Source organism: Furipterus horrens, unplaced genomic scaffold, assembly GCF_987537825.1.
Source record: "Furipterus horrens unplaced genomic scaffold, mFurHor1.1.pri manual_scaffold_2, whole genome shotgun sequence".
Lineage (NCBI taxonomy): Eukaryota > Metazoa > Chordata > Mammalia > Chiroptera > Furipteridae > Furipterus > Furipterus horrens.
In genome coordinates, this window is record NW_028327172.1 from 64,394,609 (window position 1) to 64,420,759 (window position 26,151).

Genomic DNA, 26,151 nt, shown 5'->3' on the forward strand with positions numbered 1-26,151 from the left:
ACTGCTAGGATTATACCCGAAAAATCCTAAAACCCTAATTCAAAAGAACTTATGCACCCAATGTTCATAGCAGCACTGTTTACACTAGCTAAGTACTGGAAACAGCCTAAGTGCCCATGTGTAGATGAGTGGATAAAAAAACTGTGGTACATCTACACAATGGAAAACTATGTAGCAGAAAGAAAGAAGGAACTACTGCCATTTGCAACAGCATGGATGGAACTAGAGAGAACTATGCTTAGTGAAATAAGCCAGGCAAAGAAAGAAAAATACCATATGATATCACCTAATACAGGAAACTAAAGAACAACATAAACAAACGAACTAAATAGGACAAAGAGCAGAACAGTAGTCAATAGGGAGGAGTGGGGAGGGAGAGAAGGGGGATAAGTAAGGGAAGGGTCTAGTCAAGGAACGTGTATAAATGACTCATGTACATGGAAAATGGGGAGGGATATCATTGTGGGAGAAGGGGTGGGCTGGGTGGGGGAGAGCAATGGGGGAAAAATGGGACAACTGTAATTGAAAAACCAAAAAATAAAGGAAAAAAAATACCAGAGACACAGTAATAAAATATAGTACATAATTACGTAAAAAGAATAAAAATAAAAATATTTAGTTTGTTTTTTTATTATAACAAGTATATATTACTTTTAAATATAAAATATAGTAACAAAAAATAAATATTTAATTCACTTTATAGATTTTGAGATGTTTGATGTTAACAGCATGGAAGTTAAAAAAAGGTAATGAGGAGATTATGTTTATAATAAGTACTATGTTTGGTATTAAGCAGTAAGAATATATTGGTACTAGAACAACTTAATTTACATAAATAAATGACTTTTGTCTTGCTGATAAGGTATATCATGGTTGATTGTTCTCAATATTAATAATCATGTTCATATAAAAATCAATAGTTTCTACAACACACAAATAATAGATCCTCAACCTATAACTTGGAATATAAATTTTTTATAAGACACCATGCCAGTTCTATTAAAAAAAAAAACAAGTGAAGGAGAAACAAGATGGTGGAAGAGTAAGTGGAAGCTACACTAACCTCCTCCCAGAACTAGTCTGGATTTACAACTTAATTTTGGAGAAATCATCTGGACTAACCAACCGAACACTAGCTGGAGAGAAGTCTTATAACCACAGAGAGACAGAAAAGGCCACTACATCACAACATGACTGGTAGGGAGTGCAGAGACGTGGAAGGGCTGGCTGGGCTCACACGGGTGGCAGCTGAAGGGACTGAGAAACAGCCCAGAAGCTGGGGGTTCCTCCTGAGAAGGGCAGGGTCTAAACCCCCAGCTGAGTTTCCCAGCCTACAGCAACAGAGTGGAAAGTAAAATAGTATCCAGCTGAGAAAACCGAAAAGCCACAGGGTTTCTTGCTAGCTAGAGATAAGCAGCTGGAGAAAAAGAGCTCTTAAGCGGATCATATACAAAAATATTTTGGCCCCCACTTACCCTGGGCTCAAGCAGAGGGAAGGCAGAGAAGACTAGAGATGCTTGGGGAGGGTTTGGTGTGGTTGCATTGAGGGGAGAACTGAGGGAGCAGCCGATTGGGTCCCAGTGCTGACTCATCCCCAGTGCTGCGGGCAGACTATTCCCCCACCTCCAAGTGGCGTCAGCCTGAGGGGAAGCAAAAGTCCTGCCTACAGGAATTAAGGTGCCACACCTACTGTCCTTAAGCCTGACGGCTAATCACAGATGGAATAGATTAACAACTAAAGAAGACAGACAAAGGCAGTAGATCCCTGGAAGTCTCCAACAGGCTGCCTAGGCCCAGACTGGTACAGGATCTGACGCCACCAGGGGCAGATCCAGGAAGTGCAGATCATTCTAAGAAGCACCAACAAACAATAGGAGTCACAAAAACGGGGAGACAGAGAAATAACCCCCCATCGAAAGGAAAGGTAGAGTCCCCAGAAAGAGTGCTAAATGAAATAGAGGGGAGCAAACTATCAGATATGGAATCCAAAACATGGATTATGGAGAAGCTCAATGAGCTCAGTAGAAACTACAAGGAACTCCAGGAAAACTACAAGGAACTTACTGAGAATTACACCAGCATGAAAAAGGACATAGAAGCTATCAATAAGAGCCAGGAGGAAATGAAGAATACAATCTCTGAATTGAAGAACACAGTAGAAGGAATTAAAAGCAGGCTAGAGGAAGCAGAAGATTGGATCAGCGAGCTGGAAGACAATGTAGACAAAAACTTCCAGACAGTGCAACAAAATGAAAAAAAGACTGAACAAGACTAAAGAGGCTCTAAGACAGCTGCAGGACAACATGAAACGTAATAATATCCATATCATAGGAATTCCAGAAGGAGAAGAAGAAGAGCAAGGGATAGAAAACCTCTTTGAAAAACTATTGACAGAAAACTTCCCTAACATGAGGAAAGAAAGAGTCACGCAAGTCCAGGAAGCACAAAGGGTCCCAATGAAGATGAACCCCAACAGGCCCACTTCAAGACACATCATAATTAAAATGGCAACATTCAAAGACAAAAGGAGAATCCTAAAAGCAGCAAGAGAGAAACAACCAATAACATACAAGGGAGCTCCAATAAGGCTATCATCAGATTTCTCAGCAGAAATACTACAAGCCAGAAGAGAATGGCAGAAAATATTCCAAGCAATGAAAAACAAAGGCCTACAACCAAGAATACCCTACCCAGTAAGACTCTCATTCAAAATGGAAGGTGAAATAAGGAGTTTCCAAGACAAAAGAAGGCTAAAAGAATACATCTCCATCAAACCAGCATTGCAAGAGATGCTAAAGGGTCTGCTTTAAGAAGATGAAGAAACAGAGAAAGAGAGGAACACGAGTACCAAGGGGGAAAATGACAATGAATAAGTACTGAAAGAAAGAAGGAACTTCTACCATTTGCAACAGCATGGATGGAATTAGAATTATGCTTAGCGAAATAAGCCAGGCAATAAAATAAAAATACCTTATGCTATCACCTATTACAGGAAACTAATGAACAACACAAACAAATGAGCAAAACTGAACCAGAGGTATATAAACAAGGAATAAACTAACAGTAACAAAGGGGGAGATGGGAGAGAGAGAAGGGGGTAAGAAGGGGAAGGGTCTAGTCAAAGAACATATATAAATGACCCATGGACATGGACAACTGGGTGGGGACTGAATGTGGGAGAAGGGGGGGCAGGATGCAGGGAAGCAAGAGGGGGAAAAAAGGGGGACAAGTGTAATGGAAAAAAATATTTTTAGTGGGGGAAAAATGAAAATATAAAGAATGGAAATGCAAGTTCAGTGAATATTAGAAAGACAAAGAGTTTCCTTCACACTGTATATTTTTCTCCCTATCTTATCCCTCTAGAGTTTGGCATTCTAAAGAAGTAAGTAATGACATAAGTTTCTTTGCATAAAACTAATATGACCAGTTGTTAATAGAGATTTTTTTTTTTTTACTAAGACTTTGACTGGAATGTCATGCCTAAAGGAGACATGCTTGGGCTCTGCTTGTTACCAAAAAGCCCTGAGGAACTGGGATTGACTTTCAAAGGTAATAAAAGCCCATGAGATAAAAGGCCTGGTACCTTGGTTGGATGCGCGGTCCATGGCAATATTTCCAGGGAAGGAATGAAGGTTGCTTTCCTGAAAGATGGCTAGAAGGGACCTTAAGGCACAATGGAAAACCAGAAGGACTTGGAAAAGACAGGTGTTTACAGGCAAGGCTGAATGCCAGGTGTGTGGTTCTGCTTCTGTGCCCTGAAGGGCAGACTGAAGGTCACCCTAAATGTTCCTTGCGTAAGCTCCAGCAAAGCAGAACTAAAGATCATAAGTGATCATTTTCTGCTCTTGTTGTGTTTATGCAAATGAACAGGATAAATTAAAAATGGACTTAATGCAGTCCCTTTAATGACAAGGAGAGTAATCTTAGGGAGAAAAATTGTGATTCAAGAAAAATCACAATGCTCAGTGGTAACTATAAAGTAGTGCAGCTAACCGTCTTTAAAATTTCTTTTCATTTAAAATTTGTTTTCATTTGAAAGTTAAACTATGTCTGTGGTATTATCAAAGATGTTTAATTTATAGGCAAGAAGAATGTGAAGTGCCTTGCAACTGGATGTCTTTCCAATAAGACAGTCCTACAGATTTAGACTTGTATGTGGGTTATGTTACATAAATTAACATGTGTTTTCTGTTTTCAAAGGGCATAAGCCTAGCATCTCATTACCTGAGTGATTGTTTGTACATATAGGCCTCACTTAATCCTGTCTGCTTTGCTGCCTCCTGAGACTCAATGGTTTGCCTCAACTAAGTGGCTGGGTTGGTGAAGAATGGGGTGGTCTTTGGGCTTCACTTTAAAACTGGTTTCTCTTTTCTGTCCTAATGGCTTGGACAGAAAGAGCCCAGAGGTCTGAGAGGGGGAAAAACCTAAAATATTTCCCTCAGCCTAAACTAAGTATAATGGGCAAAAGGGTTTTGGACAGGTGAGATGTACCTGGCACACCTTCCTCCAAAGAAGCCCTCCTTTTCCCTAATGTGGGACATTGAAAAATTAATACCTGTCTTTTGTCATCTAGTGGTTAGAGATTGAATGATGTCTTTTAACCCTGTTGCCAAATCTGTTGCCTCCAGAATACAACAAGGATCCCAGCCTGTTGAATCAAGCATGCCATTGTCCGGGGACAGCCAGCTGACCTGGAGTCTGCACGATCCTTCCCCATGTGGGAAGGCCACCCTCCCCTCCACACCCCCAGTCTTATTAGGGATTTCTGGACCCAAGGGTAGGTAGGACGACAACCATGTCCAGCTTAAAGCAGCTAGAAGAGCTCGAGACCTTCATCCATTGTCCTTTATAAGATTTTAAAGGGTCTTAAGTCTGAGAGGGAGGGATTGTTATTTTTTATTGTTAAAATAATTAATTAATGAATTATTTTAAAAAGAAGAAGAATAATATATGAAAGGGTGAGCAGAAGAGCTTGTATGTACGACCCATGGGCATAGACTTGGGGGGGTGGATAGTTGGGGGAGTGGGGGTGCTGGGTGGAGGGGAGCAAAGGGGAAAAAATTGGAACTATTGTAACAATATAATCAATAAAATATACTTAAAAAAAAACCAGAAGTGATATACACACTAGAAATTCCAAGTGAAATACTACTCACTCACCCATCTAGACTTTTTAATATTTTAAATTCAATTCTCGGATCAAATTAGAGCCCCAGAAAATGTCATATTTAGGTCACAGTTACTTAGCTCTCACAGAATTACTTCCACTAATTTAAAAATTACTAGTATTACACTTTTGACTTTTATTAAAGATTTCTATTTCAAAGAGCCATATGAAGCTCCCTATTCATTGTTGTCTGTTAATATGGCTGTGTCCATTATGAACTTCAAGGTCCTCAATGGGAAATGTCTTTTAAATAGTATACCTCAACCAAAATCATTATTACTATCCACTGAGACCTATATAACATTTTATTTTCCTTTTTTCCAAGTCTTCCAGGAAGCTCAGATCCAAATAGAATATTTAAACACAAGGAACTATATTAGTCTTTATGATTAGCATTCTTGCTTCCTCTAACCATGGATGTAATTTGCTTTTCCTTTTTCTTTCTCAATGTATATTTAAATAACCTTATTGTGAATAACCTCAGTTTTTTTTTCTAGAGTTGACTATATAGCAAATAATTATAGTACAGCAAGCTCCTAGCATAGATTCCAAGGCTGCTTCAAAATAGCTTTGTATACACTTATATTTGTGTTGTGGTACACAGTTTACAGCAAGAGCACAATCCTTTAAGAACATTCTGTTTTCCAAGTAATTTTCCACCATTCAATGAAAAATTTTAAGAACAAGGTACTTACATTCATTTGCTCACTGCACTTTTGTCCTAGAGATCCAGGCTTTTGCTTTTTCTGCTCTAGAAGAGTTCTCTTTTTATTTTCAACAATTGGTTTTCTTCTCATAACCATAGGATCTTAAAAAATGCCAGCACAATGTCAACTTTATACAAGTTGAGTAGGTAGTATATATCCAACACAAACTTCTCAATTACCTTCAAACATCACAGAAAACTGTTTCATTCAGTCAGCAAACTTTTATTGTTTTACATATTATACTCTTAATATGTATTATGCATGGCCCATTTATAATGATGAATTAAACAAAATCTCTGCTTTTGAGGGGTTTACAGCTTAGAGCAGTGACCTCCAAAGTATGGTGCAACACCAAAATAAGTCTCTGCTGTGCAGGAAGAACATATTAGAATCTTACTTTATATTTATGATCTAAAAATTAATCATTAAACTTTATACTATGGTAATAGAATTGACCCTTGAATATGCGGGGTTCGGGGTGTTTGTGGCGCTGACTATCCGTGCTGTCAAAAATTCTGTATAATTTAAGTTGGCCCTTGGCACATCCAGATTTCCAAGTGCAGAAGGGAAAATTGTATACGGTTAACACTGGCACCCTTGTTAGTATGCAACATAAAAGGTTGTATATTGCACACTGAAATGAAGTTATCTTGGAGGAAGAGTAAAAATTCTGAAGTGTGTGAGGTTGGTAGTGTCATTCATTAATGCATTTTTGCTTTCTTCAATGTGCTAAATTTTATGTGTGCTCTAATAAGTGGATTATGGATATTTTGTAGTAGTTGAATGAGTCCTTACAAAATGAGAAAAAGCCTAAAAGAGACTTTTGTAGGACTTCCATTACATAGGTATTGTTTTATGATTTAAGGTCAGTGGTGGCTATATGAATACTTGTATTAGTTTTCTATGTGTATAACTAATTAAAATATATTTTGCAAAATCACAGATCAAAGATAATAGAAATAATGCATACACAGGTGAATAAGAAAGGCATAGCTGACACATTTCTTATTCCCACTACCAACTTTTTGCTACATAGTGATAATGTCAGTATAATTATATTTATAACAAAGTTAGGATCACAAATCAAAAATTACCCCAAAACTATAATAATAAACTTCACCCTAAATGCATATTGTGTCTGGAGGTATTAATTAATGATGGTATATGAAATTAAGTCATCAAAATTGATAAGATATTTGAAATTAAGTTTTCAGAGAATTATTAACAATGCATGATAGAAGTAGTATTTTTATATATAATAAAATTGTTTTATAATTAAAGTGTATTATTTATAAAACACAAAATTTCAAAATAATTTAAAAAGTCTGTACTTAGTATTTACCTCAGTGTTTAAAAATTTCTCTTTCTGGTTAAGGTGCTTAGTATATATTAATACAGTAATACATGTGTATGGCATATACATGTGTGCTCAAAATTTTTATTAATAGTGGTAAAATAAAAAATTTTGGAGTTCATTAATTTAGAAGGATTTAAGTGGCTTATTACAGTAAAATGGATACACATAAATTGTATGTACAGTATTCCCTCACTTATTGCGGGTATTACGTTCTAGACCCGCCCCCCTGCCCCGCGATACGTGAAAATCCACGAAGTAGGGACCTTACATTTATTTTAGTATTTATATATATTTTAAGGCTTTATAAACCCTTCCCACACACTTATAAACCATTCCCAGTCACTTATTAACCTTTGCCACACCTTTATTAATATTTTCCACACTTTTATAAACACTACTTATGTTCTTAAACATATTCTACACTCTTAAACCTACGTAACTTTAACAACATACGTATACAGTACTGCAAAATCCTGTGATACAACGAAAAACCCGCGATAAATAACTAAATATAATATTTTAAAAAATCCTGTGACACAGTGAGGCTGCGATAAGTGAACCACAGTATAATATTTTAAAAATTATTATATTTAGTTATTTATTGTGGATTTTTCACTATATCATGGGATTTTGCGGTACTGTATATGTATGTTGTTAAAGTTACGTAGGTTTAAGAGTGTAGAATAAATGTAAGGTTCCTATTTTGCGCGGGGGTCTAGAACACAATACCCGCGGTGAGGGAATACTGTACTGTCGAGCTATAAACAGAATTAAGTGACAGTACAGAAGACAGAGTGTCTTTGTAAGAATCAAGAATGGTTTCACAGAGAAGGTTATGCCTGACTTTGGTCTTAAAGCAGGACTAGTTTCCCAAGTAAAAGGACTTTTTGAGTCAAAAAGAACATTATGTGCAAAGGCACAAACTAACAATGATGAAGATGTTAAGAAGTTTTAAGGGGCTGAAAGGCAGAAAATTCAACTGGTCTGGGGCACAGAATATGGTATACGTGTTAAGCACACAAATGTCTTGGGAAGTATTATGGGAGTGTGTGTGTGCTTTTGGGATAAAAGTTCAGGTAGGAGATAAAAATGAAGTATTTTTAGCTCTGAAATTATGTACAGGACAACATGAGTTTGAATATTCAATCTAATTTGTTATTATAGCTAATATACATATTTTCTATATTATAATTATATAACTATACATATAAAACTATAACTATATATAACTAAATGTCAATCTAATCTATATAACAAGACACAAAAGCTTTCAACTTTTAAGAAACTTGGCTAGTAACTGAACATCTGACATTTTAGAGCAAGAAATACGGTAATAACGTAATTCTACCTAATATTTGTTGAGCATTTATAACTGCCTAGGCTGTTCTAAAGTTATAGGCACTGTTATCATCACTATTGTTTCAAATAAATTAAGGTACAAGAGAAGATAAATAAATTGCCTAAGGTCACAGAGCCAGTCGAGGACAAAATCTGGGATTTAGTTTCAAGCAGTTAAGTCTCTAAAATCTAAGATTCTAGCTCTTACCCTCCATACTAGTAACGTTTATTCTGATTGACTCGCTTACAGAAAGAAATATATTTTGTATTGTGAGCCAGGGTGCATATACAGCTTTGTGAAACATATTTAACCTTATATGATGCACTCTGATAATTTCTATTCTAGAACATTCTGAATCTAAAATTATATTTCATTAAAAAATTCTGGTTACCACTCATTAGGTTGATTTCACAATCCACTAAGTCATCATCTATAGTTTAGAAAGCACTGTATTATGCTTATTCCCGCCCATATGGGTATGCTAAATGTTAAATAAGATAGGTGTTAGATATACTAAATATTATAGTTTCTAGTGAGATAATCTAGATAGCAATAATGTTTCTAGACTGTTTTCTATGCTTGGAATTGTCTTCCCCATCTTTGTGAAGCCCCTTTCTTTGCATTTTTGAAGAGCTTTAAAAGTATCTTAAATGAAAATTAACTTGGCCATGTAACTGCTAAATCAAGAATTTTTGTCTTGCTTCATCCTGTTCATAAATCTTCTAGAGGCAAGATCTACCAATACTTTTATACTTCCTTGTTTTGTAACATAATTATTTGTGCTTTACTGTTCTTTATATAGATGTTCAGTTTTAGGGATTGTACATTACTGAACCCAGGAACAGATACAATGTATGCTTAAAACCATTTATGTATTATCCCATTCACATACATGCACTTAAATACTATCTACTAATTAATACAAAGCTGAAAAACTTGGTATTTTTGCAAAAATAATATAGTTTGCACTGGCCAAATTTCTAGCCTTCAGTAAAAATTCTAGATATGTTAGTTTTACTCTCAACTCAAAATAAAGCTGTATCTTAATTGTTTTAATGCCCATTTCCCTGAGGACTGAGGCTGAGATCTTTTCATGTTTATCGTCCACTTGGCTATCCTCTTTTGTGAAAAACTCATTCAAATATTTTGGCTTTAAAAAGTCAATGTGATGGTCTTTTGGATGTGTCACCTAGTCCACAGTCCTCAGTTATTCAATCACACACTTATGTAGGTGTTGCTGTGAAGGTGTTTGTAGATGTTATTCAAATCCATAATCAGTTTGCTTTAAGAAAGGAACATTACCCTAGATAATCGTGCCTGTATATCTCATTCAGTCAGTTCAAAGGCCTTAAAAGATGGACTGAGGCTTTCTTGAGAGAATAAAAAATTCTGTTTGTGGATAGCAATTTTAGATTACCCTTCCGAGTTCTGACCTACACCTTTACTTCTAACCTGCCCTAAAAATTTCAGACTTGCCTAGACAGCGCGCCATTTTCATGTAAGCCAATCAATCCCTTGCAATAAATCTTAATATATCTTATTGGTTCTGCTTCTCTGGTTGAACCCTGACTGATATAATTGGGTTGTCTTCTTATTAATTGTAGAAATTCTTTATGTATTTAGAGTATGAACTCTTTGTCAGTATTTTACATTATAAATGCCTTCTCTCACTCTGTGGTTTGCCTTTTCAATATCTTTATGGTATTTTTGCATGAAAACATCTCTAATTTTAATGTACAATTTATCCATTTTCTCCTTAATGGTTAGTGTTATTATGTCTGGGTAAGAAGTCTCTGCCCATCCTAAAGTCTATGTTATCTTCTAGAAGTATTTCTTTTTCACTTCTTATATTTTTACCTACAGTTTACCTGGAATAGAGTTTTATATATGGTGTGAGTTAAGGGTCGTTTTATTAATACTATATGATCATCTAAATGACTCAGTACTGTTTAATGAAAAGACAAGTCTTTTTTTCCCTGCTATGAAGTGCCACTTTTGTCAAAAATCAAGCATGTGGGTCTGTTTCTAGAGTGTATTCTATTCCATTGGTTTAAATATGCTTGTGCATATGGTACCATATGGTAGTCAGAGAGGAGGATGAAAGTTGAATTACTGATTTTAGATGTAGAGGAGTTATGGTATGACAAGACCTAAGGTATGACATAGGGAATGGATTCTTGAGGCAGAGTGTTACAGAAAATTATTAGAGATAAGAAAGAATTGAGAAAGATCAGTGTGGGATTGTTTAGATACATGAATGCTGAATCAGTAGCATTTTGGCAGAGACCGCATAGAAAGAAAGACTTGGAACCAGATGCCAAAGTCATCTTTGAGGGAAGAAATGACTTGAGAGGTTAGGAGGTGGTATAGTTGAATGGCTTGGGCTTCAAAGAAATCAAGTTTTTACTGGAGAGCTTTACTTGAGAGTTCTGGAAATGCTAATGGAGAGGAAGATGCTCTCCATAGTTTCCAACCCTGGATACATTGAGTGTGAGAATAAAAATGACCCAGTGAACAGGAGAGTATGAAAAAAAAAAAAGAACAGATGCTCATTGAACTATAATCCAGTATTAGTAAAAGAGTCCTTTGCAATGTTTAGTATTTTAAATTGTTTTAAAAAATAAGTTTGAGTGACTGAACTATAAAGTATTTAGTATTGTTAATATTAGATTTTCTAAGTATAATCACTGTATTATGAAGTAGACATATACAACAGTCTGAATACTTCTATCTCTTTAAAAACAAGGCTGGAAAAAATGTTAAAATTCATTACCTTTTCCATTGCCCTTTACACAAACATCCCTAAGAACTACCTCATTTGATTAAATACTGGTTTCTCCAGATGTACATATATATTCTCTTATCAGAGAATGAGAATGTAATTTTAATATGCTACCCTTTTATGCTTAAGCTATTGGCAAACTATGGTTACTAATATTTTTCCTGATCAGCTTAGACTCTGATATATATTAGCTTAATAACTATATTTATTATATAGTTTTAGTAGAAAAACATTAAAACATGGAGTCACATATATTTGGATTAAAATACCAATTTTGTTATTTACTAGTTCTTGACATTGAGCAATTCTATTTCCTTCTTTGCAAATGGTATTATAAAAATACTTCTTGGGATTGTCATGAGATTATAAATGAGACAATAAGTATAAAGCACTTGGCACTGTAACCGGCAGAGAAGGAACTCAAAAAAGGTAAGCATCATAATTTATGTCAAATCCGTATGACGCTTTCATCTTTTGGAGGCAGTGTGAAAACTGAAGTTACATTGTGAAATGGCTGGATAAAAAGTGATGGCTTCACAGTGAGTCAAAACAAATATGTGAGAGTGGAAGAGTACTTTTGTGATTCCACTCTATTGAGAGATATAATTTTTTAAAAATCTATGACTTTGAAGATAAATACTGAAGATTTTTAGATTAAAGTCTTTGCATTTAGTTTTCCATCTGCCAATATGGCTTGTGTCCATTCACTTCAAGAAAAGTTTGGATGTCTATTAAGTGCCAGGCACAGTTAAGACCTGTGGATGCAGTGATGTATTATAAAAAAGTTCCTTGTTCTTAAAATCTCACAGTCTAATTGAAGACTTTAAATATTCAGTTTTAAATTAACTCCCAATTTATATCTTCTTAATATTTATTCATACCTTTGGAAAAAGGAAAGCATTGCTTTTCTGATTCTCTCCCCACTACCCACCTGCCCTGCCGCCGCCCACCCAAGTCCTGTCTATTGCTCAACAGGCAACTGATTCCCACTGGTAAAAAAATTTATGGGTTCCTACTCCATTCCCTCAGAGGAAAGTAGCTTTATGAGGCATCAACCGGCTACAAAGGGCAATGACATTCTGTAGAGAAATAACTTTCAAAAAAACTTTTGAAAAAAATTTTTTCCATATGAAAACCAACACACATTACATAACAGTGGAGCTGCCACTCTTTTGGAAAGGGGATGGATGGGTTTGGCACACCTATTATTAGCTTATAACAACTGAATTCAACATTAAAAAAATAAAGTATATTATAACATTTATTCAGAATAATTTAAAGAATATTTTTTCTGTAATTATTTTGATAGACATTTTGACTATAATATTGGGGGCAATGACAGAGTGACATGGGATAAGAATTAGACCCTATTCTTTGTCCTCCCACTTTTAAACTAACAAAAAAAGTCATGGAAAAAAATGGAGGCTAGTAAAAATTTCTAATTTTAGTTGAGCAAAGCTTGAGTGATTCTCTTAAAAATTTCAGCCACTAGATAGACAAGGATACAATAGCAAGTTAGATAAGTTGTTTCTATAAAGTCATTACTTAATATTAATATCCGAAAGGTATATATTGCTATACCTTAATAAGAATTTCTCATGAATTTTAAAAGTTGTACATTTTCTCTATTAAAATATATAAATTTATTCTTACCAGCAGTCTTTTCATTCTGACCCAGAATATTATGCTCTCTTTTCCATGAGGGAACAAATTCTTCTTTAATAGGTCTAAAAGCCACAGAGTGATGACTTTCTTCATAAACAGGACACTTTTGGGTGCAATATAATGTCCCATCTTGTTGGGCAATGATTTCAGTGCTGTTTGAATGATTTATTTTTGCCAAAGTTTGGCACTCAGAAGAACAATAAGGTAGAGATGGCATCACAGTGACTGAGTCAGAACAAACATGTGAGGGCGGAATATTACTTTCTTTATTCCACTGATTCAACTTGTGTTCTGTTGGAAGCACATGTGTTGAATTAAAATAGTTATTTGTAATAATGTTTTGAGAATTTTCAGGCATTTTTGATTGACACTGAGATACCTGTATATTTTTGTCACTCCTAATATTTGATGGAGATTTAAGAGGATGAGGTACAATTAATTTACCCTGAGCTTGTAAAAATGTGTTGGCTTTGCTTGCAGACTGTGTTCGAATAACAGTGCTTTTTCTGTTCGGATATATAAACCCTGATTGAACTTTAGCAGATTTTGTTCTAATTACCTTTGCTCTGTCTCTTTGTAGATCAGCTTTCTGAATTTTAGAATTACCACTATGTATAGATTTACTTTCCTCTTTTCCTGAGGCTGACCAGGCTTGTTTAGCAATGGTAAAATCTGAAGCTATAAAACAGTTCAAAGACGCATGGTTAGTTCCAGATCCTCCTGAAGCAGCAACATTTTCAGAGACAGAATCATCCTTGGGCTTTTCTGTATTAGAATTTACAGTACAAGCAGGAACACTAAGTATGTTGCTGACAGCATCACTATTAGTTTGCATGTGGAGTGGTTGAGCCCATTGTTGAGATATTTCTATTCTATTTTTCAGTGAATGATTATCTTCAGCATTTATTCCCGTATCTCCAGTTTCATCAAACCACCTCAACTTTTTAATAGTCTTTGAAATTTCTGCACTTTTTCCTTTTTCTTTTGTTAATTCAATACTATCTCTGATAGCTCCTGCTTTTTGATTTCCTAACTTAAAGCCTTGATTTATTACTAGTGCCTTGAAATAATCATGTTCATATTTAGATTCTTTTTTTAAAATACTTTTAAGAAACCTCACACTGCTTCCCTCATGAATATTGTATCTCATTTTCTTGTGCTGACCAACTAAATCATAATTAGAAATTATATTAGACAATGATGTAGACATTTCAGTTATTTTCTGTTTTTTATCTTTTGAATCAGAGTTGTGAGGTATGTAGGCAGCTGGAAAATTGTCTGAAAATAAAGGCAATTCTTCCTTATTACAATTAAAATATTTTATCTGTTCATATTTAGCATCTTTCAATTCTCCTAATTTATCAGAACACTGCACTGGGTTGATTTCTTTGATATGTATACTGTTGGTTGGTAAAGGTTTAGCTGATTGTGTATTAGGTGGCAAAAATAAAGATGTTGCCGTAGGTACAAATGAAGTAGGAATTGAAGTAGCTCTATTTTCTTGAGGTAACTCAGAATATTTCAGTTGCTCTGAAATTGTAGCCATCTCTTGCGCTGGAGAATCTGGAGTGTTCCAGGAGTTGCTGACTTTAAATGTTGGGCTCCCAGTAACAAAAGATCTCTCCCTTTTGAATGCCCCAGAAGAGGAGTCAGTTGTCCTCACAGTGCTGTTTTCATAGGTCTTTTTGCTCCCTTTATTGTATACAAATATGGGGGGACTATATACAAAGCCTACTAGATTACTGGTAGTATTTGTGGCTCTTTCCACAGTTCTACAGAGAACAGATGAATTTTGTTCTTTACTATTAAAACATTCATGTGAAGGTAGAACATTAGGTTTACTCAAAATATCTGAGAAAGGTTTGACATTTTGAGTATTGGGATCATCTAAATTTATTAGCCAATTATTTATATGTTGAGTTTTAGAGAACGACAGTTTATCTTCATCAAAGCAGCTTAGATTAATTGATTGTAGATTTGCTGACTTGAGCAAAGCAGAATTCTGCTGGATTGACATGGATGGCTCCTTATTAATAAGTGTTAAATAGATTTCTTCATGCTCTCCAGCTTCAAGACTGTCTACACTTGAGAGGGTTTCAGAATTTGTTATCTGATAAACTTCATCAGAAAATTTCTGAAAAAAATAAAAATAAAAAGAATGAAGTTTTATAGCTTATGCATTTTTAAATGTCAAAATTTATCATTCAACATTGTTATTACTAAGCCCAATTCTCCTTAGCATGTAAAATATAGTAAAATGATTATTAACAGTGTAATATACAAATAGTCTATATCCCTAGAGCAGTCCTCAGAGTGAAAAAGAGGGAAATAAGGACTCTAATAAACTTTTTGCCTAAAGTAACCATCCAATTATTCTAGCTACAGTTATAGCTTAGGAAATAATTTTGCTATTGCTATTCCTTTCAGAGAATGAAGATTTCATACAGCATGTGACATTCTGAAAAAATTATTTACAAATGGTATTTTTTCCTGAAACATTCACTGGACTTGAATGAAGCTCCTAAAAGCTCTATGACTCTAATGTGAATTTCCTGTTGAAAGGCTACATCTTTTTGTAAAAGTTAATGTCGTGGTCTACATAGTTGGCTGCATGTTTGAATTACATAAGATTTGTAAAAATATCTATGCCTGAGTCCTGCCGATTTAATACTTGGATGGGGTCCATATACTGGTATTATTACTTTAAAAATTTCCAGGTAATTCTAATGTGGATTTAGGATTGAAAACTTGATTTCTAATGGCTCTCTTTTTTTTCTGAGATTTAGCAGAGTAATAATTTCCATAAATTCCATAGACATTCTCATAACTATTTTATTGAAATTTCATGGACTTTATCAGCCTTTAAGAAAATTTCATTATCACTTCAAAGTATGGTAAATATTTTAAAATATTTCTTATTTCTTACACATATCTAGAATGCATTAATTCTGTATTACATACATAGAAACAAATTCAAGAATACTTTAAATTGTAAATGTGGCCAAAAAAGTTAAATGGATTCAAAGAAAGAAAATTAGTGTCCCTTAAGATTTTTCATAAATTTTATTAAAATTAAATATTCTGATATTAAACCAAAATACATTATTTTTCTAGCCCAGAAAATAACTAAGAAAACAAGAAAATCAGTTATAGAATAGAAATATTTTAGTTTGCATAGTTAATGATTACTGATTGTTATATTAATGTGAAACAAGTTTTGAAAATGAATTCACAGGGGGTTGATATTACTAGCATTTGGCCCCTGCCTATCACATCCTTCATTACTGTGATCTCTTTTTAAAGTGTTGGTCACTTAACCTAATTAGGAGGACAAAACAGAGCACAGCTCCTTCAATGCCTCTTCTTGAAACTGAGTTATTTTAAATTAATAATGTTAAGGAAACTGGAAGTCCTGGAGGACTTCCTCTGAGACTGCATATAATGAGATTCAGAAATTTGGGTTTAGAAGTTCCTTCTAAATGAACGTGATGTCCATGGCTCTAAAATTTCTCTTTGAATAGGTCTGTAATGGCCTCATCTCCCAAAGCACCTCAAAAGAAGTTCAGTAATTTCTGATTTCACTACACTATGTTTTTTCCCAGAATTTTTCTCACCACTAAGTAATGAAATACGATCAGCGTCAAGTTTTGCTTTTAAGTTACTGATACAAATTGTACTAGACATAACACACTTTGTGTTTAAGGTTTTTTCTGTGAACGTTTTAGTTTTAAAATCAATTTTATTGAGGACGCTTATCTACAATAAAATGTACCTATTTTAAATGCATAGTTCAATGGGTTTTGATAAATTTTTCACCCATAACCACCTACCAAACAATATATAGAACTTTTCCATCTGCCAAAAGTTCCCTCATACTTCTTGCAGTGAATTCCTACTCAACAAAATAACTACTAATCTGCTTTCTGTCACTACAGATCCTTCTGCTTGAAAAACCTCCTACAGCATTTCTTGTAGTGCAGATGCTGGTGTAGTGCAGTGGTGTTCAGTTTATTTGAATATGCCTATTTTTCCTTCATTTCAGAATATTTTAGTTGGATAAAGGATTCTGGGTTGGTCATTTTTATCTTCTCTCAGAACTTAAAAAATGTTTCAATGTATTTTGGTTTGAAGGTAGTAGTCTACCGTATCTTTGTTCACGCCCATGTAACATATCTTTTTCTCTTCTGGATTAATTTGATTTTGCTGCGCCTTTGATGTGTGTTTCTATGTGTGTGTTCACACACGTACATATGTATGTGTCTTGGAGTTTATTGAGCTTCCTGGATCTGTGGATTTATAGTTTTATCAAACTTGAAACATTTTCAGTCACTATTTCTTTAAATATTCCCTCTCCCCTTTGTGGGATGTTACCGGTAATTAAATGGATGTTATATTGCTTGATATGGTCTCACAGGTCAATAATGTTCTGTTTATTTTTTCCAGTCTTTTTCTCTCAGTGATTCAATTGGATGATTTTTACTTTCATGTCTTCAAGTCCACTGATCTTTTTGTCTGTAATGCCTACACTGTTAAGCCCATCCAGAGAAATTTTCGTTTTAAATATTATGCTTTTTCAGATCTAGGTCTATTTGGTTCCTTTAAAATATCCTTTTTCATTATGTTCATTTTTACTTTAAGTCCTTGAAATAGTTATAAAAATGATTTTAAATTCCTGCCTGTTAATTCCATTATCTTTATTATTTCTGCATCTGATTATATTGACTAATTTTTTTCTTATTTATGGGCTATATTTTCCTGCTTTTTCACAGGTCTAGTAATTTGGGTTTGAATGTTGGACATTGTGAGCACTCTGTTTGTGTCTAGATTTCAGTCTTCTTTCAGAGAGTATTAAATTTCTTTCTTTTTTTTTTTTTTTTGACAGGAAGTTGGATAACCCATGGATTTTTTTGAAGGTTATCCAGAGAATATGTACAGGTAAAAAGCCTGTATGGTCATAGGGCTTATCTCATTTTTCCCCTTCTTTCCAAGATCATATCCTGTACTACCTATTATTTAATGTCTAAAAACATTTGTTTCACACATTTTACTCAGAATCATAGTTATTTATGGCAGAAAGTCACTTTATCATAGCCAGAAGAAGTTTCCTGCTTTGCTTTTTTAGCTTTGACACTGTTGCTTAGCTGTTAAATGAGTCAGGCCAAAGTTATGAACTTAATCTTGATATCAGCCTACTAAGAATATGATAAATGTGTGTAATTACTCATGAAAAATAAAATGTATGAAAATTTCAGGAAAATCAGCTGAAATCCCATGCATTGGTGGCATAATAGCATAGTAAATACCCTAAGTGATAGAATATAAATGTCATTTCCAGCTAATTGTACCCTATTTTCATTAAGGACCTAATGTCCACATGTGTTATAATTTTCAGGCTGCATTTTATAAGTTAATCTCAAACAGTAACATGTATTACACTATATTTTCAAATAGCTTTCATGTTTGTCAGAAAATAACATTCATAAAGCATATTTTTTGAAATGTGAGATCAGAAAAAGAATTGAGGAAGCAGAGAAAAAAAATGAATAAAAGGTAAGGGAAAAAACTAAAAATTATTTTTCTGGTACCCGTGATGAATATGTACTGATTCATCCACATTCTCTTTCATGGCCTAAAATTGGCAAATAGCATACATTCCTTTAGTGGAGAACACTGCAAAAATGGACAGAATTATTACTAGATCTTAAAATATTAATACCATATTTATAGTTTCATACTTGCAAACTGCTTAGATGCTGATCTTCTAGAAGTTGCTGAGCTTCCACTAGTTTAAGCTGGAATGCATCTTTGTTAGTAGCCAAGTCTGTCCTGCTGTTTTCCTTCATTTCTTTATCACAATTGATTTTGGATATGAGATGTTTCTGATGCTTCTGATCATTTTTTGATAGTGATGAAGGTAAGGTATTATCTATAGCTCTGTGAACCATACATAAAAAATACTTAGCACATTTAAATAAAGTTAACTTTTTTATATACACATAAATGACACATTCATGTAGTGTGTATGCGTGCCCAGATAACCACATATAAGGATATTGGAGAAATATATAGACATATTAGAATGGGAATTGAAGGCAGTCAATAGTAGAATAAAAATGGTTGTGGGATTATAGTTCTAATAAAGCACTCCACCTTCATGTAGGAATGCCCAATTATTCATGGCTTTATTAGGACAGATATAGAAGGAATTCCTGTAAATGTGTAGGCAGTCCTCAGTTCTTTAAGAGCTTTCCTATCTGGATAATAATAATTGCATTACCTTTAGCTCTGAGTTGATGTCATGGCTGGTACGTATTCCTATAACTCTAATAAAGTTAGTTGAAGATTCAGGCAGATAGAAAATATAAAAATTGCTTGTAAGGGCAGGCAGGAATTTCCATTTTAGTATACTAGGTTTGGATGCTTGGATCTTACTCCATTGAGGAACATGCATATATTTTTTTTCAGTTGTATCATATATATATAAGCATGTTTTTTATGCCACAGAATGGTATTTTTAGTGTAGAGTCTACTTTTAGTGTGCCAAAATGCCACCAAAAAATCATCAGGGGATGATATCATCTTCTATTAGAAATATGCATCTTCTAGAAACTTACAGCGTATTACATTTCAGCATATGTACAGAGTGAAAAACAAAGACCAAAGGGGAGAATTAGGGTAAGGGTGGGATGGGGATGAGGTATATAAAAAATGATGACTGCTGCTGCACTGGGGCCATTAGTGTGACTCCCAAGGGCATTTGTTCCTAATTCATTTGAATTTAATTACTCAAGTCAATAAAGATAAAAATGTTTTGAAGGTTAGGTATATGACATATATCTATCTCCAATACCCATATATATCTTTATTTGGACAAACTGAAATAATCTGAGTCAATGACTACTAGATTCCTGACTACCTTTTTGTGACCACAGGGAAATCAAGGAGAGCAAGAAGTTATTTAACACAAACTTCTGAACACTGAAAGTATGTTTCTGTCTCTTCCTTTTAGGCCTTTCTAGTCTTACATAGTTCTTCCTTCAGTCACCCTTCCCAAACAAAATATTGCTAAATCTACAAAATATCTAATAAACTCAATTTATTTACCTTTAAAGTTGTTGCCTCTCAACTTTTTCTTCTCTATTTCATCTTCACTACTCCACTTGCTTCTCTTCTCTTCTCTACTTTCTTCCCCCAGTGAGGAGGATTCAAGGGATGGATAGGAATAAAAGGAGATGGGGAGGTAGAAAGAGATGGAGAGTGAAGCATTGCGGGAAAAGAAGAAGAAATCAAAAAGGAAGAAGACACAGGAGAAACTGGAGAGGGAAAATCTAAATAAGTTGGAAGCAAACATGGAGAGGGAGTTGAATGCAAAGGTGAGGAAAAAAGAGGGACAGATGTGGGAGGTAAGGATGGAGACGTAGAGGAAGAGGGTGAAAGAGGAGCAGGAATGGATGAAGAAGAGCACTGTACAGATGGTGACGAAGAGGATGTAGAAGGAGAAGGAGATGAAGACAAAGAAGAGGATGGAGAATGACAGGGCGGTGGATGGGAGAGAACTGAGGTAGGCGGGTGGTCTGCAGAGGCCTGGGGCAGATTTGACAATGTGGTCTGTGGAAAAGATTGCTGGACTGACTGAAAAGGACCTAAGCTAGCAGGATGTTCAGTCAACGAAGCGTTATCAGAAAGAGTGGGGACCAGTTGTTGAGGGGGATGACTGAATAAACTGGAAGGCTTCAATGCTGGGAGAGCATCCAAAGGGGTAGGGGAAACAACCAGTTGAGCTGGAAGGGAGCGGTGAACAAGGGTAGGCATTAGAGTGGCTGGTGTACAATGTTGTACTGGAAGGAAATGTTTGCGCCTGAAAGTTTTGTAAAATAATTTGCTCTGTGAGTCAGAATCAGGAATGGTTGCGGAACTTAGGGGTGGCTGTGGTAAATGGTCAGGTGGGCCAGAAGGAATTGGGGCTGGTAGGAAAGGGAAACTGCTAGAAAAGCTGGGAGTAACTGGGGCTGGAGGGCGAGGAAGATATTTAATTGGGTAGGACAATAATGGAGATGGTAAAAATGTCTTTGGAAGAGTAGAGGGGACAGGTGGATGGACAGGCAAGGGATAGGGCTGCCGGGTGGGAGAAACAGCTGGATAGCTTGGAAGAATTTGGGAATGGTGGGATAGCAATGGGGCCCATGAAGGAGACGGCTGATCAAGTAAGTAGGGATCAGATGTGGAGACAGCTGGACGGTCAGGAATGAATCTGCACAGGTGGAAAAGCATGTGGCAGGCAGGTAGAGAGACAGCCTTATTAAGATGGTTTTCTGGTATATTGGGTTGCCTCTAGGCTTTTAATTAATATTATTTTTTGTCTTTAGGAGTCCATGCATGATCTTTGTTCAACCAGAGTGCTCTCACACAGGCTAAGAAAGGTACGTAGCTTATTCAGGTTCCCCTTTTCTCATTCCTTGTTCTTAGAATATTTTCACCTCTCAGAAGTCTGATAGTCACATGGATAATGAATACAGGCTAGATAATCTGGTTTAAAGTACTAGTACAAAGGAAAAATAGAGGTCAAATAGACTACTTCACAGGTCTGGCCAGATTTAGTTTGTTTTTACACAGATTTCTCAGTGTAACATGCATATTAGAATTTATGGTCTCACCACAAATACATGGATATTGGAGATAGATATCTAACATCATTTAAAGAATAAAAAATTTAACATGAGAATAAATATAGCTTATTTTACCCTACATCTACCAGAAGGGTTAAATATACTATCCTTGTGATAAAGATTTGCATGGGGTGGAAAACTGATTACTTACATGTTTAATATAGGTCCCTAATTATCATTCTTTTATCATTATTTCCTGAGGCAACTTTGATTTTCATATGAATACATTCTCTGCTTTTTCTTGAGGCTTAAACCTTGAATGCCTTCCATTTTTTCATGTGGTTTAAAAAAATAACCACATTACTAACATCTTAAATTATTTTTATCATTTATTAATAGTTTTCATATTAAAGCAACTGTTTATAAATACTGATATATCTGCATTTCTTTGGAGTTCCCTGTTTCTTGGTATTATAGTTATTGCTGCATAATGATGTTCTGGTCAACAACAGACCACATATATGCCTGTAGTCCTGTAAGAGTATTATGGAAATAAAAAATCTCTATTATCTAGGGATGTCATAGCCATTGTATCATCTTAGCCCAACACATTCCTCATGTGTTTGTCATGATGCTGGTGTAAACAAACCTACCACACTGCCAGTCATATAAAAGTATAGTACATACAATTATGTATAGTGCAGCATCCTTGATAATGATAACAAATGACTATGTATGTATTTACTATACTATACTTTTAATCATTCTTTTATTTTATTTTTATTTTTAAATATATTTTATTGATTATGCTATTACAGTTGTCCCAATTTTTCCCTCCTTGCCCCCATCTACCAGGTACCCCCCCACCCCCATTCCCTCTGCCAATCCTGTGCATGTAAGTTCTTTGGCTACTTCATTTCCTATACTGTCCTTAACATCTTCCTGCCTATTCTGTACCTACCAATTTGTACTTCTCCATTCCAACTGGTAACCCTCCAAATGATCTCCATATCTATGATTCTGTTTCTGTTCTGCTTGCTTGCTTTGTTTGTTTTTTAGGTTCAGTTATTGATAGTTGTGAATTTATTGCCATTTTAATTGTTCATAGTTTTGATCTTCTTTTCTTAAGTAAACCCCTTTAACGTTTTCTATAATAATGGCTTGGTGATGATGAACTCCTTTATCTTTACCTTGTTTGGGAAGCACTTTATCTGTCCTTCCATTCTAAATGATAGCTTTTCTGGATAAAGTAATCTTGGCTGTACATCCCTGCTTTTCATCATTGAATACTTCTTGCCAGTCCCTTCTAGCCTGCAAAGTTTCTTTTGAGAAATCAGCTGACAGTCTTCTGGTAACTCCTGTGTAGGTTACTCTCTGCTTTTTAAGATTCTTTCCTTACCTTTAACCTTTGGCATTTTAATTATGATGTATTTGCATCCATCTTGTTTGGGAATCCCTGTGCCTCCTGGACTTGTATGTCTATTTACTTCCCCAAATTAGGGAAGTTTTCTTTCATTATTTTTTCAAATAAGTTTTCAATTTCTTTCTCTTTCTCTTCTTTCAGCACCCTTATGATTTGAATGGTGGTATGTTTAAAGTTGTCCTATAGGTTCCTTACCCTATCCTCACCCTTTTAAATTCTGTTTTCTTCTTGCTCTTCTGGTTGATTTTTTTTTCTTCCTTGTGTTCCAATACACCGATTTGATTCTTGGTTTTATCTACTCCACTGTTGATTCCCTGTAAGTTTTTATTTCACTTAGTGTAACTTTTATTTCTGCCTGGGTCTTTTATATGTACCCAGTGAGTTCCTTGAATATCCTAATAACCAGTGTTTGGAACTCTGCATCTGATAGATTGCTTATCTCCATTTTGTTTAGTTCTTTTTCTGGAGTTTTTTCCTGTTATTATTATTTTTTTTCATTTGGGCCATATTTCTTTGCCTCCTCATTTTGGCAGCCTCACTGTGTTTGTTTCTATGGATTAAGTAGAGCTGCTTTGACTCCCTGTCTTAGTAGCATGGCCTAATGTAGAAGAGGGAGCATGCAACTTGGTTGAGGTGGAGCCTTAGGTAATTGCCTGAGTGGGGCAATCCCGTGAACCAGGCTGAGGGAGTCTAAGATATATGGGTCTGCATGGTAAAGGGATCAGAAAAGGGACAATGGCCTCTGCCTGTCCTCTAAAGTTTTGTCTGGGAGGCAGCTGTCCCCTGGCACTCGCCCTAATACCAGACACTTCAGTTTCTCTCCATATGACACTGGTACCCTTCAAGCTGCTGTCCCAGTGCTGAAGCCTAAAGGGAGGGAGTCGGCTTACGACCTAAGTCTGTTGAGGGCCCTTTAGGAGGAGATGCCTGATAATCCCCCAGTTGCTTCTGCCGTCCTGATTCCCACTGGTTTTTGCAGCCAGAAGTTATGGAGACACTTCTTCCTGGCACTGGAACCCTGGGCTGGGTGGTCTGATGTGGGGCTGAGATCCTTCACTCCCAAGATATCCATCCTGATTTTTATCTACCACATGTAGGTGTGGGACTGCCGCTCCAACCCATCTGAATAAATGTAACTTTTTAAATTCCTTGGTTGTTGGATTTCCATACAGTTCTTTTCCTTACAATTCTGGGTGATAGTTTTGTAGTTTATTTGTAATGTTTGCTGTGGTTGTGTGAGGATGTGGGCTGTGTCTACCTATACCTCCATCCTGAAGTCTCTGGGGGAGAGCTTAATTGTTATTTTAGAGTATGCTCTTTTTACTTATAAAAAATGTTACTGTAAAACATGTGGCATGGTACAATGGCAGCAGCCTCATACATCTTGTTTTTACTGTGTCTATTGATTGTATCCTTTTTACTTGTGCTTGATTTAATATCACGTTTTGTATAGTAACATGCCATAGATATAGGCTTATAGCCTAGGAGTAATAGGCTGTACCATATAACCTAGGTGTGTAGTAGGCTATAGCATGTAGGTTTGTGTATGAACATTATGATGTTTGTAAAAAGACAAAATAGCCTAACTACACATTTCTCAGAATGCATCTTGGTCATTAACTGGTGCATGACTGTACTTTATTTCTCAGTGAATTTTAGGTTTATATTCTTAAGAAAAAATATTTTTAATGTAACAACAGCTCATCAATATTTGCAGCTTAATTATATTTGTGATAAATAGTACATATATTTCTATTAACCTTACTCCTGATCATTAATATTTCAATATCTCGTATTTGTATAGCATTTTATAATTTACAAGCATTTTCACAATTATTTAATATTGCTAGTTGTCTGTGAAGAAAGTTGAACTTTTAAATAAGCAAACCATAGTGTTTTCTCTACAAATTGTATACATATGTTGTTTTCCAAATATTGCTGATAATATTTATATGTGTATATGTGTGTATATAGAGATATCATGAAGTCAGTCATAACAGTTTATTACAATAGGATATATTACAATAATAATATGAAAACTATATATTCTAATTTAGAATGGAGATAATTTATCATAAAACAAAGATGATATATGTTATTTAATGGTTCTAGTACAAATTTGGTGTAATGATAACTATATGTTTATTTGCTACAGGGAAATCAAAGTTGTTCTGATATTATACCTCTTCTAAGACTTTAAGAAACTGTACACTGTTAAGCAAAAAATTCTATCCTTTCATTCACAGTACAAAGAGCTTTTATTAAAAATATCCAATAACACAAAGGATAACAACTGATACACAGAAAAAGAAACCTAAGAGTGAAAAAACTGTAGACAAAAATGCACATTACTTCTACACTAAATAGTTTCGAGTTTTTATCAGTCTAACTTTCCCCTGGACCCTAAAAACCCCCTTTAATTGTCTGCCATATTCCCTTTTAGAGAAGTTTTTCCATAAGTGCTCTATAAGTATATTGCCTTTGCTGCCTCAACTTTTTATGTGTTCCTTAACACACTGCTATCTAGCTTCTATCTCTACCACTTCAATGTACTGATTTTGCTAATGATTAACTAACCTAATAATTGCAAAAATAGCTACTTTTGACTGCTATCTTTCCTGACTTTAATTCCCTTTGTTTTCATATTATCATGCTTTTCTGATTATTTTCCTACTTCTCTGGTTGCTCCTTCTCAGGGTCTTTCTTTGCTTGTCCTTTATAAGCTAGAATTTTTGAGAGATATGTGGCCCTCTTCTTTGCCTATGTATTCATATATACTTTCTGTGTAATCTTATTTATACTGTCTATGTGATCTTATCTATATCTGTCTGTGAGTAGAGTTAACAAAATCTGTTCCCCTGGATTATTAGTAGGATTTAAACTGTATCTTAAGGCACATAGATTATGTTAAAAATGATCCTTCATTGGTAAACTGCATCTGGACTGAGAGGACTATTAGTAAACCACAGATCTGGTAGGAAGCTATAGCTTTGGATTTCTCTGAGAGTGGTAGTTCTTATAACTCTTGCATGGACCTGGAAGCTATTTATATGGAGTCATTACAAGAAATATTGGTTTAGTTTGAAATATGGGATTTCTAACCCA

The 26,151-nt window shown here is 35.0% G+C and overlaps 1 protein-coding gene across 2 annotated transcripts in view; it reads right to left on the minus strand.

The window, feature by feature from the left end:
- The window catches only part of CEP126 (centrosomal protein 126), an 85,981-nt gene that overhangs the window by 18,100 nt on the left and 41,730 nt on the right, over positions 1-26,151 (minus strand). For both annotated transcript variants that reach the window (XM_090267827.1, XM_090267826.1), the window contains exons 5-7: positions 18,753-18,951; positions 13,006-15,151; positions 5,863-5,975 (exon numbers count right to left, since the gene is read on the minus strand). In XM_090267827.1, coding sequence (XP_090123953.1) covers positions 5,863-5,975; positions 13,006-15,151; positions 18,753-18,951 — 2,458 coding nt within the window. The remainder of the gene's footprint in view (positions 1-5,862; positions 5,976-13,005; positions 15,152-18,752; positions 18,952-26,151) is intronic.